Source organism: Felis catus, chromosome B1, assembly GCF_018350175.1.
Source record: "Felis catus isolate Fca126 chromosome B1, F.catus_Fca126_mat1.0, whole genome shotgun sequence".
NCBI classification, from domain to species: domain Eukaryota; kingdom Metazoa; phylum Chordata; class Mammalia; order Carnivora; family Felidae; genus Felis; species Felis catus.
Genome location: NC_058371.1, coordinates 184,257,460 through 184,271,862, shown reverse-complemented (window position 1 = coordinate 184,271,862; position 14,403 = coordinate 184,257,460). Strand labels below are relative to the sequence as shown.

The 14,403-nt window shown below is 47.7% G+C and overlaps 1 protein-coding gene across 3 annotated transcripts; it reads left to right on the top strand.

Annotated features, from left to right (window-relative positions):
- The first annotated feature begins 872 nt into the window (after positions 1-872).
- On the top strand, positions 873-13,360 carry SMIM20 (small integral membrane protein 20). 3 transcript variants are annotated; one of them, XR_006597162.1, is made up of 4 exons: positions 873-1,094; positions 7,341-7,475; positions 11,936-11,992; positions 12,730-13,360. XR_006597162.1 is itself a non-coding variant. In XM_045056503.1 (4 exons), the coding sequence occupies exons 1-3, from the start codon at positions 986-988 to the stop codon at positions 11,951-11,953; spliced, it is 174 nt and encodes a 57-aa protein (XP_044912438.1). In that variant the 5' UTR covers positions 875-985; the 3' UTR covers positions 11,954-11,992; positions 12,730-13,360. The 3 variants fall into 3 exon arrangements, 2 of the variants coding, with proteins under 2 accessions (XP_044912438.1, XP_023109005.1); XM_045056503.1 differs by lacking the exon at positions 7,341-7,475 and adding an exon at positions 1,827-1,873 and having other exon boundaries at positions 875-1,094; XM_023253237.2 differs by lacking the exon at positions 7,341-7,475 and having other exon boundaries at positions 880-1,094.
- The last annotated feature ends 1,043 nt before the right edge of the window (positions 13,361-14,403 follow it).

The following is a 14,403-nucleotide window of genomic DNA, read 5'->3' as shown; positions in this document are numbered from 1 at the left end:
CCAAGGGACCTTCGTCTCAGCTGTTCAATACCCCTGGGTAGCTCATATGCCCCCACAGCCCACCCAGAAGGATGAAGGATGGCGATCATAGGAAGGGGAGGAGAATGTCTATCCTTGGTGGCTCCCACCGCAAGCCGCAAGACAGAGCCCCAAGGTCCCATCAGTGGGACTGGTCGCTGGCTCTCTGCCTTGCACTGATCCTATTTACTCCCCATCCTCATTCATAACCCTGACATTCAGCCAGGGGAACAGAGAGAGAGAAGGGGGATGGAAAAACGGGGTCAGAAAACATCTACTTGCAGCTTGGTCATTGAAACAGCACTCCTCCCCCACTAGTCTTGGTCCAGAAGCCCCTGTGGGTCCGGTTTAGAAGCCCCCTGCAGGCCGTCCTGGGGCAGGTGTATTGCCCCTTTGTGTCTGAATCCTTCAAACCGCCCTCAAGCAGGTCAACTGACTTGTCCAAAGCCGCACGCCCAAGCCGGGTGTCCCTCACCCGCAAAATGGGCCTCCTGATAATGAGGATTAAACGAGGGAGCCACAGAGAGCACGCAGCTCGACACAGAAAGTCACTAAAATCAAATTAAGGGGTGGGGACAATGAGAAAGCGTGACTGGTAAAGGAGGGGGTGATAAAGGAGGTCAGGAGAATGGTGGGTAGAGCGGCTGAGGGGCAGGGGCGGCCAGAACAGGGCCCACAGGACCCAGCCACGCAAAAACTCCGCTCACCCTTTGGAAGGAGCGCCCCTGACTGGGTGCGCGACTCCGAGGCCCCGCCCCGGGCTGGCCCCACCCAGGCACTGGGGTCCCGCCCCCTAGCCCCACCTCTGTCCTACTGCACCCCGCCCCTCACCCTAGCCCCGCCTCCAAGGCCCGGAAGCGAAAATCGTTCCGCCTCTTCCGAGCGGGGTCACGGTCAGGGCGCCGCGAGCGCGGACACCCTGCGTGCGGGGCTCTCGGCGGGACGGGGTGGTCCCCCGCCCGGCGCCATGTCCCGGAACCTGCGCACCGCGCTCATCTTCGGCGGCTTCATCTCCCTGATCGGCGCCGCCTTCTACCCTATCTACTTCCGGCCCCTAATGCGGCTGGAGGAGTACCGTGAGTGACCCGTGACCCCGCGCGGCGGCCTGGTCTCAGTAACAACCCCCCTCCGCCCCCCCCCCCCCCCCCCGCCCCAGCCCGCACCTGTTCCTGGGGCGGTGGAGAGAGCTTGGCTCGGGAGTGAGGCAGGCCCGGGTTCGAATCCTGCCGTTGCGGCTCTGTGACCGTGGACAAGTGACCTAATCTCTCATACTCTCAGCATCCTCCTCTATAAATGGCTGTTCGTAATATCTAAAACAAAACCGTTTAGCCTCCACTGAGACTCCAAAGTGGTAACGAAAGCAGTCTGCACATAGTAGGTTGACAACAAATACTAGTTCACGTGCACAGGTAATGTTCGCTGAACGCTTACTGTGTGTCACATTAGGCACACATTGGATCTTTTAATGTCCACAGCCTCATTTTGAGGTAGGTATTAAAGCCCGTTTTACAGGTGGGAAAACTGAGGCTCCGAGAGGTAGTATAACAGGCCCAAGGTCACATAGCTAATATGTTGCAAGGTTCCAGTCCTGGCCTGTGTCTCCAGGGCTTCTCCCACACACGGAAACTGGGAATGGTGATATTGGAGGGAGGCAGATGGAACCCTAATCATCGTGAGCTTGAAGGTGTTTTTATTGCACTTCATTTCCATTCCCAGAGATGCCTTTGAACGGAAATGTTTCGAACCTAAACCCTTAACCTGGGTTTTTGAATTTTTCCTCTTTTTTTCCCCCTCAAATCTTTTTTCAGATTCTGCTGTCTTCCTTCATTTTAAGCGGGTTGCTCACATGACAATGGTGAATATCCTGGGAGTAATTTTCCTCCTTAATCATTCAAGTTCTATCATTCTAAAAGCCAAACTCTCCTTCCTTGAGACCTATACCTCAGCAAGGATTAGCACTTTGATACATCTGAAACCATCTGTCAGAGAGAAAATATTAGGCATTAGAGGCTCATTTTGTTCTCCAGGAAACCTGAATCATCTTGAAGATGGAAGAAGGCCAACCCTGCCCCTGGAGAATATTAGCGGAGGCTGAAAGCTTGGCGATTTGAAGGCAAAAGCTCCGTGTAAATGCTCTGCCCATTACAAATGCTACAACATTTGGTTTCTGGAGGCAGAGCGTTTTTAAGTACGCACTCCCATTTTCTTGTAGCTTCTTTTCATCAGGCAGGATTGAAATGGCCTCTGTGCATTCTGCCTTCCAGCCTGTGTCCAGGCACCCTGCGTCGGGGTAAACACAGGGCTGTGTGAAGCCCTGCACAATCTCATTCCATCATCCTTCCTGCCTGGATGTCTGCCCCGGGCTGTTTTATTAGGGCATCGAGCGTGGGCCAAGGGGCCCTGCCATGGAGCCCACTAGGAAAGTTTCAGTTAGGAAGACTAAAGCAGTGGCTCTCAGCTGGGGATGGTTTTGTCCCCCAGGGGACATTTGGTTCTTTCTGGAGACATTTGTGCTTGTCACAACTGGGGGTGGAGTGGGGTGGTGTGAGGGAGCTACAGGCATCTAGTGGATAGAGGCCAGGGATGCTGCCAAACTTTCTGCAGTGCACAGGACAGGGCCCCGTGACAGAGAATTGCCCCGCCCCAAATGTGCATGGTGCAGAGGTTGAGAAATGCTCATCTACATCAGATTCAAAAGGTGTGAGTTTGTGCCATGTAACCCAACACCGCCTCATAGGGATACCCTAGAATCTATGTTTGTCTGAGGTGCTTGAGACAGAAAATCAGGCCTTGTAGGCGAACGTTGAGAGAGCGTGGCTACAATATCTGCATTTTAACTGGAAAGCAGTCTACGCCTGCCCACTTTTCTGGTTCAATTTTAATTAATGTGGCCAACTCTTCTCTAAGAGTCCTAGTTGATTCTTTAAACAAGTAAATAATACGAGACAGCTAGTATTTATTGAAAATTTAGTATCTGTCCGCCTCTCTTCCAAGCACTTCATACATATTAACCCATCTAGTTTCCATTTGTTGCAGCTGCTGTGTGATCATCACTCCCATTTTGTATGTGGACAGTGTGTGATATGGGACAGTTAAGTGACTTGCGCAAGGACCCAGAGTGGATGAGTCAGAACTGGGGTTGGAACCAGTGCACTTAGTCTACCCACCACCATACTGTCTCTGGGAGGAGGGGGTGCGGGGGGTTTGTCGGGGGAGGAAGGCAGGTGAGGGTCTAAATCCCTTACTAGATGAGAATCTTAAGGTAAGTTACTTAACCTCCCAGAGTCCCGCCCGTGTCTTCCTCTGGAGCACTGGAGTTAACAGGACTGAGTTTACAGGTTTGGGGATGTATTAGATGAGATAACAGGTGTGGAAACACCTAGTATAGTATTATAGTAGGTATCCCATAAAAATGTTGAAAAAATAAGGAGCCACAGGGCAGGGATATGAGGACAAGGAGATTTAAGCAGGGCTGGCTGACCGGGCAGTAAACTGGGGCCCAGGAAGGTGAGGTGTCGGTGACCGGGCCGTGGGAACCTGGTGCATCTGGTGTGAGGATGGAGTTGCAACTCATTTCAGCGCCTTGAACTCGCATTCAGTTAGCTCCTTTTGCATTTTTTATAACATGGATTTTAACACTTACCGTGTACTGGGTACTGTGTCAGGTGCCGGGTGTACATGACTGCACAAGACGGGCAGAGACTTCTCTCCACCTCCGTGTTCCCACCCTCATCCAACCCACTTCCCTCGCCCTCTCCTTGGACTCTGAGCTGGTCTCCCTGCCTCCTCGGGGCCCCAACTACTACTCCTTCTGTACCCAGCAGCCCCAGTAGTCTTTCTGGTTTGTCTTTTGTGGCTGATTTCTACTTGATTTGCATTTGTGGTTAAAGAACAAGGACTGTATGATTTTGATTCTTTGATATTAGTCACGATTTGCTTTGTGGCTTAATACAGGTCAATTTTTGCCAATGTGCCCTGTGTGCTTTAAGTGAGGATGTCATCTCGTTGTTTATGGAGTTCTGTGTGTGTCGATTACAGATCAAGCTTTTTAATTCTGTGACTTAGGTATCTTGAGGCCATTTTATTAGGTGCACACAATATAGAATACTCTGGAGACTTTTTTTCCAAGTATCATTACGTAAAGGGACCTCTTTATCCCTGCTATTCCTCACCAGCTGTATTTGGCCAATATTATAGTTACCAGCATTGTTTTGGTTAGTGTTTTCCTGGTATATATATCCTGTTATCTTCAGCCTCTGTTTGTCTTTAAATCTCATAACCAGCCTAAACTGGAATTTTAAATTCAGTCTGATAATCCCTTTTAACTGTTAGATTGAGCTCATCTTCATTTATGTTTACTGATGTATTTATATTTGTTTGCCTTCTTTATGTTGTGTTTTGTATTTATTCTTCTTTTTCTGTAACTCCTTTATTTTCTCCTTTTCTGCCTTTGAGTTTTCTTTATTTTCTCCTCTCCTTTTGAAAGTTTTACATTCTTTTGTGATTAAACTTTAAAGTTAGTCAATATCTTTATCCTCCTATGAAATATACAAAGACCTTAGAACGCCTCTCCCTGCCCCACACGCCCAGCCTGCCATGTGTTATTACTACTCCCCAGGCACTTAGGACTTTCAGAGTTTTGTACAGTCACGGATTGTTTCTCCTTGCCCACATGCTTCACTCACCGAGCCCTACATCTCACTCTTTTCCAGTGTCAGTTTTCTTCATCCTGAGGTCCACCTGATAATATTTCTTTCACGAGCATTTGCAACCGGGAAGATTCATTCTTGTTTGTCAGAACATGTCTAGAACTCCGGTTTTCCCCGTGGCTGTTGGAGAGCCTGTCTCCATGCCATTTGTTCCTTGAATTTGATCACCTTGCTTGCTGGATTAAAATAGTTCCACAGCCCTCTGCTGTCCCCAGCGTCTAGCCAGCGAAGCTCATGGAAGTATTTTAATCAGGAGGGTGAGGTGATCAGATTTCACTGTCACTCCGGGTCAAGGCTGGAAACAAGAAGGCCTTTTACAGGAAAGCTGTTCTGAGAGTAGGGGGAGGTGACTGTAGCCTGAATCAGAGGAGTGGTGTGGGACCGGAGACAAGCACTGAATTTGGGGGCTGTGCCTAAGAAGTAAACCCTCCAGGGTGAGGGAGGAGACGAAGGAGAATGACACTTAATTTCCAGGCCCCGGCAGCTGAGGAGATGGTGGGTCGTTAACTAAGAAACATGAGAAGGAATTGGTTTGGGGAGAGGATGAGCGAGCTCAATTTTGGACGTATTGAGTTTTGGGGGTGTGGATGTGCTCTTGGAGATTCCCCGCAGGCAGCGGGGTGTGCTAGTCTGAACTGAGGCACTGGCCCTGGGCCGGAGCTGGATGGGGCAGTGGATCAGCACCGGCTGGGAGTCAGTCATTGTAGGTAAGGGCTTCCAGGCGGCACTGAGGGACTGAAAGAGATGAGCTGGCCTAGGCCAGAACACAGCATTGCATGAACACGGTTGACATCCGGCGTGGTGAACACGGTATTTGCAGAGCAAGTGGTCAGAAGAAAGAAAGAGAGCCTTCAAAGGAGACTGAGAAGGAACAGTCAGAGCAAGAGGGTTGAAACCAGCAGAGGCTGTGGGGTCACAAGTCCCGAGAAGACAACTAACTCTTCATGAGAAGGGGGATGGTCAGCAGGGTCAGGCTTCCCGGAGGCAGAAAGAGAAGAAGTGAAAATCCTCATTAGATTTCTGAAAAAGAAGGTGAAGGCCGTAGGTTTCCTTGTTGAGGATGCTCTCAGTGGTGTGGTAGTCGTCAGAGAGCAGGCTGCAGTGGACGGAAGAGCGAATAGTGTGTTAAATTGACTAAAGATGTTCGCACAGCGAGGAGAATGCTCTATTTGCAGCAGGTCAGGGGGTCTAGGGAGAGTTTTGTTTCAGGGAGAGATGGGACAGCCAAGAGGTGAGGTCTCTGATCAGAGAAAGATGAAGATAATCCGTGGAGTGACAGGTGGTAGGGGGTCTTGAGATCAGATGGAGGAGAGAGCCTTGGACCGAAGGCAGGACACCCCTTGCACCGGCTCAGGAGGGAGGGCAGGTATGGATGCAGCGAAATATAGGTTTGTTGTTGGGAAGTTGTGGGCACTTCTGGGTGATGACTTCTGTCCTCTTTGTAACGCGGCAAGTCCGGTCACCGGTAAGTGAGAGGCACCGCCCGCAGCCGGACTCGCTCGCTCTTCAAACACTGCCTTTCCTGAGCTTCTGTGACCACGCCCTCTGCCAGTCGTCTTGCCTTTGCTCCTTGCCTTTCGCTCCTGCCTTTCAGCCACTCCTTCTTAGCCTCTCTTGGTGGGTCTTCCTCTTCTGACCACCTTTCCTCCATTTATATTCCCCAGGACTCTGGGCAGACGGAGGGGAAGGGCAGCGCAGTTCTTGGAAGGTCAGGGCAAGGTAGGCCACACATCCAGTCCTTGAGAAGCGGGGCCAGTGGCTGGCAAGGGAAGAGCCCACACCACGGAGGGCCCGAGTTTCGAGTCAGTGCCGGCCCTTCAGCTGGGCCAGCCTGACCAGTGGTGGCCAGCCTGGCTGGGCAGAGACCCCACCCCGTAAGCTATGGGAATGAGCCTCGAGGCAGCAGAAAAGAAGAGGAAGGCTGCTTAGATAAAATAAAGTCAAGGCGATCGCCCAGGCTTTCAAAGCCGGCAACCCACTCCCACAAGACCGCCTTGTTGGGTTTCATGTTGACATTCAGCGTGGTCTGCAGCTCTTTCACTGACTCAGCCGGACTTTGCTGCGTGTCACACGGATTACAGGGTCAGTGCTACACGTGACACTTCAGTACGAAATGAGCACTGGGGAGTCGGCGTCGGCGTTGGCAGTCAGCGATCTCAAAGCAGAAGTACGGGGCCGGTTCTGTTGTGCTTCCGGAGGGAGTCCCAGATGATGCTTTGTAGCTCTCAGCCTGCTGGCATGGCGTGGCTTACTCGAGGAGCCCACGTCTTGGGGAGAGTACAGCTGCTGTAGCTAGGGCCTCATCGGCTTTGCGTCCTAGAGCTAGACCGTGATCCTGAACGTGGCCTTTTAAAAGTAACATGTACTTTATACTCGCCTGTGAAATGAGACAGAATAGGATCGTTTTCTGTGATCCTGTTCGTTTTTAGCTTTAATTAGATGTGCAGACGCATAAAATCGTAGAGTTCTGCCAGAAACCCTGTGCTCAGTCTCCTCATTTAGGTGACTTGTCCAAGGTCACTTGGCACATTGATTGCTGGATGGACTCTAGACTCTGACTCTCTGACCGTGGCTGCCGCTTAATGATGCCTGTTTCACGTGCCTTTAAGACAGAAAAGAGTGCTTCCCAGCAGAGGGAAAGGTTACGGAATTGCTGTGAGACCTCACTGCCCTACTACCCGGCTGGTTCTTGTATTGCTGTACCTTCTGCCCCACCTGAAGTATGTTGTGTAGAGTCGGAACAGCGTTGTAAGTAATCACTTGTTCCAGAAATAATTCTTACCTCAGAAGGGCATTTTCCCCATGATATGCCAGGTACTAGAATACACTTAAAAAAAATTTTTTTTTAACGTTTATTTAGTTTTGAGAGAGAGAGAGAGACAGAGTGCAAGTGGGGAAGGGTCAGAGAGAGAGAGGGAGACACAGAATCCAAAGCAGTGTCCAGGCTCCGAGCTGTCAGCACAGAGCCCGACATGGGGCTCAAACTCACGAACCGTGAGATCATGACCTGAGCAAAGTCGGATGCTTAACCAACTGAGCCACCCAGGCGCCCCTGGAATACGCTTTTTATTTCTCTCACCATAGAGTCAAATGCAGTGCAGACAGACTAAGGTCTTATTTTCCAGCCGGCATTACAAAGCTCCCTGGGTTCAACCAGACTGTCTGGTGAGGAAATAAAAGTGTTTATAGTGTTGGGAGGAGTCAGTCCTTCCAGCGGCCATTTAGTCCCCCTCAGCCTCTGGTTCACACTTGCCACCATGGCCAATTTTTTTTTTTTTTTTAAGTTTATCTAGTTTTTGAGAGAGAGAGCGTGCATGAGTCGGGGAAGGACAGGGAGAGAGAGGGGACAGAGGATCCAAAGCAGGCTCTGCACTGACAGTGGAGAGCCCGACGTGGGGCTCGAACTACAAGCTGTGAGCTCATGACCACTTGGTCCCCTCCGCCACTAGTTCAGTGGGGCACCAGAGCACATCCAGGCCCGGAGTACTCCACAGGCAGCTGGAGTGCAGAATGCAAACACTGAAAACGTAATTTTTAAATTTTTTATTTGCTATTTTAAAAAAAGATACTTTGAAGTAATCGTAATGGCCCAGTCATAAGGAAGTGTAAGGACTTCCTAAAAACTTGTTTTGCAGTTGAATGTTTTAGTTATTAAAAAAAAACATTCCAACCAACAGAAAAGACCTAAGAATAGTATGATAAATCCCTGTATCTTCATCACCTAGATTTGCCAGTTAACATTTGGCCACATTTGCTCCCCCCCCTTCCCACCCCATATATTATATTACAGATCTATACATTCATGCATACATACATACACACACATAATTACATCTACATATAATTATTACTATTGTTTTGCTGAACCCTTTGAGAGTAAGTTTCAGGACATTGTGAGTTTTCATCCCCCAACACTTCCGCATGTATTTCCTAAGAACAAGGGCATTCTCTTACATAACCACAATGCAGTTATCCAGGCCAGGAAATTTAATGTTGACACAATGCTACTATCTCATATACGGTCCATATTCAAATGTTGCCATTTGTCCGATTACTTCAGGTTTCGAGTTGTGTTTAGTTTTAACCGTCTGTTGCCAAGGGGAGACAGGGAGGCGGCGTCCTGAGGCTGTTTTCTCACTGGGCACGGCTCCCAGGTCCTCTTCTGCACCTGCTTTTCAGCTTCTAGCTGCTGGCCCATCCCTCGGGCACCCTTGACCCTTATCAGGGGGTGCTTGGGAACACTCTTCCTTTGTTGCTTCCTTGTGAATGTTAAAGTAACAAGTCACAGAGTGGAGCTGTTTCACAGTGTGGCCATTCAATAGAAAGATGCATGTTTCACTTTCAAAGACTTAAAAATCATTAGGTGGATTCTGTCACTACAATACGATAATCAGCCTGTCCACATGCATTACCAGTTTTCATAATAATGCTTGGCCCTTTGACTGGAGATAATGATCCTCAATTAAAACTACAAATCAAACCACTGCCTTAGCACCAGGGGGCAGAGTCGGGCTTGCTGAGACACTAGAGTGAGGACTTTTCTAACTGACATTGCAAAGCTCCAGGCCCAGAATTACATATTTGCGTCTTAATCATTTCACTCCTGATAGAAACATGCTCTCTACTGAAAAGTCAGTAATTAGCTTATCCTGATTTGTTCACATGGTTAAAGCCCTGACTTCTGCATTGCCCTTTTCCTGAGGTTCATAGACCCTTGCTGTTTCTCTTAATGGTGGCAAAATAGAAACTTAGCGGCAACTTCAGCAACGTGGACTTCTAACTCCTGAGGGACCAGTTTGTTTTCCTTTTAGCATATTCCGCATTCACAGATTTTAAAGTGTCTTTGTGTCCTATCATGAATTTATGTAAGACTGCTTTGGCTTTAGAGTATTTATAAAACATTAATGGATTAAAGAAAACCAGGGGATGTAGATAGGATGCTAATACCGGTTATCACTTGGTAGGAACTAGTTCAGCAAATCGGTTTAAATTGCCTGTCCAAGCCAAAAAAAACGAGGTGGTTGCATAAGGACAAGGATTATAAAGAGATTATGGTCTATTTTAAATAAATCCTTAGCCTCTCTCCAACCTCATTAGCAATTAGCAAGAAGGTGTGAAGACAGGGATTCCGCTCTCTTCACTTGGTTCTCCATTGCATTGTAAGAGATTAGGACACAATTAGACATTCTGTCCTTGTTACCAAAAGTCAACTTCCTTTGGTGCTTGGCCGTCTGCCAGTGTCTTCGGCCTCGCGGTACCTGCCTCTTGGAGAATGTGTTCAGTACAGCAGGATGTCTGATTTTCTTAAATCTGTGGCTAGAAAGCTTTCTGGCAGTGGATCATTTTTTTTTTTTTTTTAAGAGCCACCTCTTTCATAATACTGGCAAATGGACCTTTTAGGTGTGGACAGTTGTATCTGTTTTTGTTCCTGGCCCGGATGACAGTGTCGTCTTTTACTAGTTGGCATTTTCTAAGAGCGTCTTTGAGACACATCCGTACTTCGAGAACTCACGTGTTGACAATACGGTAGGGCTCAACCCTACAGGAGTTTAATGTCTTAGGAAGTGAGATCGCCTTTCATGTTGTAGTTATTTTAGAAAACCTGACACTTGAGAGGCTCCGTTGTCCGCCTTTGGCCTATCTTGGTCCAGAGGGTCTTGGTTGCCACTTACCTGCGACTTTTCAGAGAGGCCCGGGGAAACCATTGGGCCGTTGTCTGTAATGGCCTTCATTATGCTCTGTCTTCCCTCCGTCTCCCTTGGAATTAGATATCAAGATTCACATGATCCCTGTTGGCCAGTATTTTATTTGCCAAAGCAAAACTTAACATTGCTAAAACTATCAGGTAGGTCACTTAGGATTGACTTTCTGTCACATCACCGGAGAAGCAGGTTCAATGGATCTTCGATTTGGCAAATCCCCGTTCCTTGTACCTTCGTGCTTCTTGTAACTTTATGAGAATCCAGAGGCCAGAATAAAGAAAACAGCCTAATATTAAATAAGAGCTGAATGTGGATTTCAAGAAACACCGTCAGCCTGATTAAAACAAAGGTCTGATTACAGCGTTTAATTACTGTCATTTAGTAGTAAACATCCTTTGGCTCCAAGGCTTTCCCCCGAAAAGCCGCCATTTGTTTGTCAAGATACTTAAAATAATAAGTCTTTGTTTTCACAGACCTTGGGTTTATTCTCAACCACTTAGAAAGATGTGTCAGAGCGCTTGAAGCCCACAGACGTAAAATGCCCGGTTTCTCTTGGCCCTTGCCTGTTGGGCATCTCCAAAGAGGTGGGCTAAAGCTGCCGGAGCTGAACCTCGCTTACTAATTGGCACAGCACCTGCAATCAATTAGGGAAGCTTCAATTATCCAAACCGAAGCCACCCACCCAAAGATTAATTTTCTGCTCTATTTCCTATCAAAAACATAGCACATTTAGCTCTGGGTCTAGTCCTTCGGCAGAGCGCATTTGAGACATAGAAACTACATCGTTTTCTTGTTAATTGTACTTGTTCCTTCAATTCAGCAGCCTTCCCCTCATAATATCCCACCCACTAGCTCTTTCAGAATTGTTCTTTTTCTGTTGTTTTGTTGCCTTTCCAAAATGCTGAGATCACCGAGAAAAGCTGTTAGTTGGGAGCTTTTTTTTTTTTTTTTTTTTTTGAAGTATGGCTCTCTCCTTTATTGAAAATAGCCAGTCTTTCTGCTCTATAGGATTGAACTTCCATCACGTAAAAGCTGTGAGTTCTGGGGTCTCTGAATTTGGTAGCACTCATGTATATTGTTTCCGAATTGTCCCCTGCATGTCATTGTCCCATATAAATAGAAAGATTTCTACCACCATGGTCCACCCACATCTACCTACCTACCTTTCCCTCCCTCCCTCCCTCCCTCCCTCCCTTTCTTTCTTTCTTTCTTTCTTTCTTTCTTTCTTTCTTATTTATTTATTTTTGAGAGAGAGAGAGAGAGAGAGCAAATGTGAGCAGGGGAGGGGCAGAGAGAGGGAGACAGAGTATCCCTAGCAGTCTCTGCCCTGTCAGCACAGAGCCTGACTCGGGGCTCAAACTCATGAACTGTGTGTGAGATCATGGCCTGAGTCAAAATCAAGAGTCAGACACTTAACCGACTGAGCCACCCAGGGCCCCTCACCATCCCCCCCCTCCCCCCCGCCCCAGCCTTTCTAAAGAGCAGTGTTTCTTCTGTGTTTTTTAGAGAAAGAGCAAGCCATAAATCGAGCCGGTATCGTTCAAGAAGATGTACAGCCACCAGGTAAACTTAAAAATCAAAGCAAAATCTCATTTGTACCGCTGTGGGGGGGGGGGTGTGCTGGATGGTGATTGTGCTGTTCCTTGCACACCCGTGGCTGTTCTATGGGTGCACCCCAAGACTTCATTTTGATACTTCACCCCAGAATGTTTTTTGTAAGTTTGCACGTTCCCTCTTTTGCATTTGATAAGTAGGCATGAAAACCTCACAAGTGTGCGATTGAATACCAAGTGTGAATAGCTGTTCTGCAGGCTTATTTCCAAGCACCTAGTTAAACACTAGCCTCACGGGAAAAGGCTGTTTGCTTGTGAACTGTTTTAATTGATACAGAATTCTGCTTTATACAGAGGCTCAAAAGCTCCCTTTGTGGCTGACTAGTTAGTTACGTTCAGATGATCCAAGTTGAGTGAGAATGAGAAGTTTCCAGTTTCTTAACTAAAACTCTTGTCATCTGTGGCAGCGTTCTTTTTTTTTTTTTATTTTTTGTTTAGTTTTTGTTAACTAGGCCAGATACGTCGCTTCCTGTTGTGCGGCCATGCCTGAGCCGTTTTGAAATCTGTCATGGCGGCCATGGCCTCCCAGCCGTCACTTTCCAGGACCCTGGCAGCTTACCCGCACTGTGTCAAACTATGTGGGAGTCGCACGACTCAGTTCTGATGTCATTGCGCTTGTTTGCCGTTGAGGGAAGTGGCAGGAAGTTTAACAGCGAATCCTGTTCTGATTCATGTTTCTTTCTCTAGGGTTAAGAGTGTGGTCTGATCCATTTGGCAGGAAATGAGAAGGCTCTCAGCACCTCAATTATGAAAGACATCTTCTTGCTTTCGATGCTGCAGCAAGTACAATAAATGGCCTCGCTACAGAACGATGGCTGGAGAAGAAAAGTCTGTAAGGCTGAAAACAAGAGCGCTGTGCACAAGGATTAATATTTCCCTTCTTAGGTATCAAAAGAACCCCGGAGCAAATCACACCATTAGGGAGGTTTTCATGATTCGCTTTACTTTCTAAAAATGAAGCTGTCTCACCCAGCTGTGTTTGGAGGAGTTCTACTTATTATTCAGTCTCTGCTGCTCTCCCAGCCGAGCTGTGATGTGAATGCAAGCAGCCAGTAGACTCGGGAAGGTCCCAGTCTGTGTTGCCATTTCCCAAATAGGAAATTTCAGTGGAACGCCACCGTGCTGAGCAGCCCCACGGGGCCCTTTGAAAACGGGCAAGTTGATAAAACTCTTTGAGGACAAGGTGCACTGTACTCCTGAAGAATAACCAGTTCAGCTTAACCGTCTTGTCGGAGGCTGCCGCGTGTTGGGGTAGAAATCCGTGTTGCATTAACAGAAGTGAGAATGTGTGTATTAAAATGGATCTGTTCTTAATTCACAATGGTGTAGGTTTTGTTTGTTTGTTTGTTTGTTTGTTTGTTTTGAAAATCCTTTATCTGGGGCGCCTGGGTGGCGCAGTCGGTTAAGCGTCCGACTTCAGCCAGGTCACGATCTCGCGGTCCGTGAGTTCGAGCCCCGCGTCAGGCTCTGGGCTGATGGCTCAGAGCCTGGAGCCTGTTTCCGATTCTGTGTCTCCCTCTCTCTCTGCCCCTCCCCCATTCATGCTCTGTCTCTCTCTGTCCCAAAAATAAATAAACATTGAAAAAGAAAATTTTTAAAATTAAAAAAAAAAAAATCCTTTATCAACTCCGTAAGTTACAGTAAGAAGCCCTGTTTGGCTGGACAGTGTTTGACTAGATGTTCGGCGGCATGGCATTTGTCGTTGTGTCTACAGGTAAACATTTTCAGGGTAAATAGCACATTTGTTGACACAGGTGACTTGTTGCTCACGGTGTCCTAGCAGGGACCCCACCGGGTGCTGCAGAGAGGAGGGTGAGTATACCTTTGTCCCTCTGGTGCTCGGCCTGGCCCCTTACTAGGTTATACGCCTTTGAAGAGATCCCTCTTTTTCACCTTCAGGTTTCTCAGAGTGCCTTGCACATTAGCATAGGTTCTCCTTAGACGAGCTGCCTGATGACATCATTTTATTACTGTGAGCTGGGAGTTTGCATAATAGACAGCAGACGCAGTTAGGAAATTATCGTCAAAACGAAATCGGATTGATAGTTCCAAAACCAAAGTCATCATTTTTTGGGTAGACATTCCCTAACCTTTAATTGACTTCTGGTTAATAACCCAATGAAAGAAGTTGACTCGTTCAGGGTACTTTTGGCCACTGTTCCCCTTGGAGGGGGCAGCAGGAAGTTGTGTAACCTGAAGCCAGGCATTCCGTGGGTGCTTAATTGAGATTTCTTTATGACTGAGGCGAGTGCGTGTGCCATGTGCTCTGGAAGACGTAGTGAACTCTGGGGCCATGATTGCCTGTTTGTCAGATGGAACAGACTGCGTTTTGTCTCTTGAGTGGGATCTTCATCCTGGCCT

Excerpts from the sequence above, each read along its gene's own strand:
- SMIM20 (XM_023253237.2), top strand. The coding sequence starts at position 986 with ATGTCCCGGAACCTGCGCACCGCGCTCATCTTCGGCGGCTTCATCTCC. Across the intron at positions 1,095-11,935 it reads AATGCGGCTGGAGGAGTACC|AGAAAGAGCAAGCCATAAAT; the intron begins GTGAGTGACCCG and ends TGTGTTTTTTAG. Across the intron at positions 11,993-12,729 it reads AGAAGATGTACAGCCACCAG|GGTTAAGAGTGTGGTCTGAT; the intron begins GTAAACTTAAAA and ends TTCTTTCTCTAG.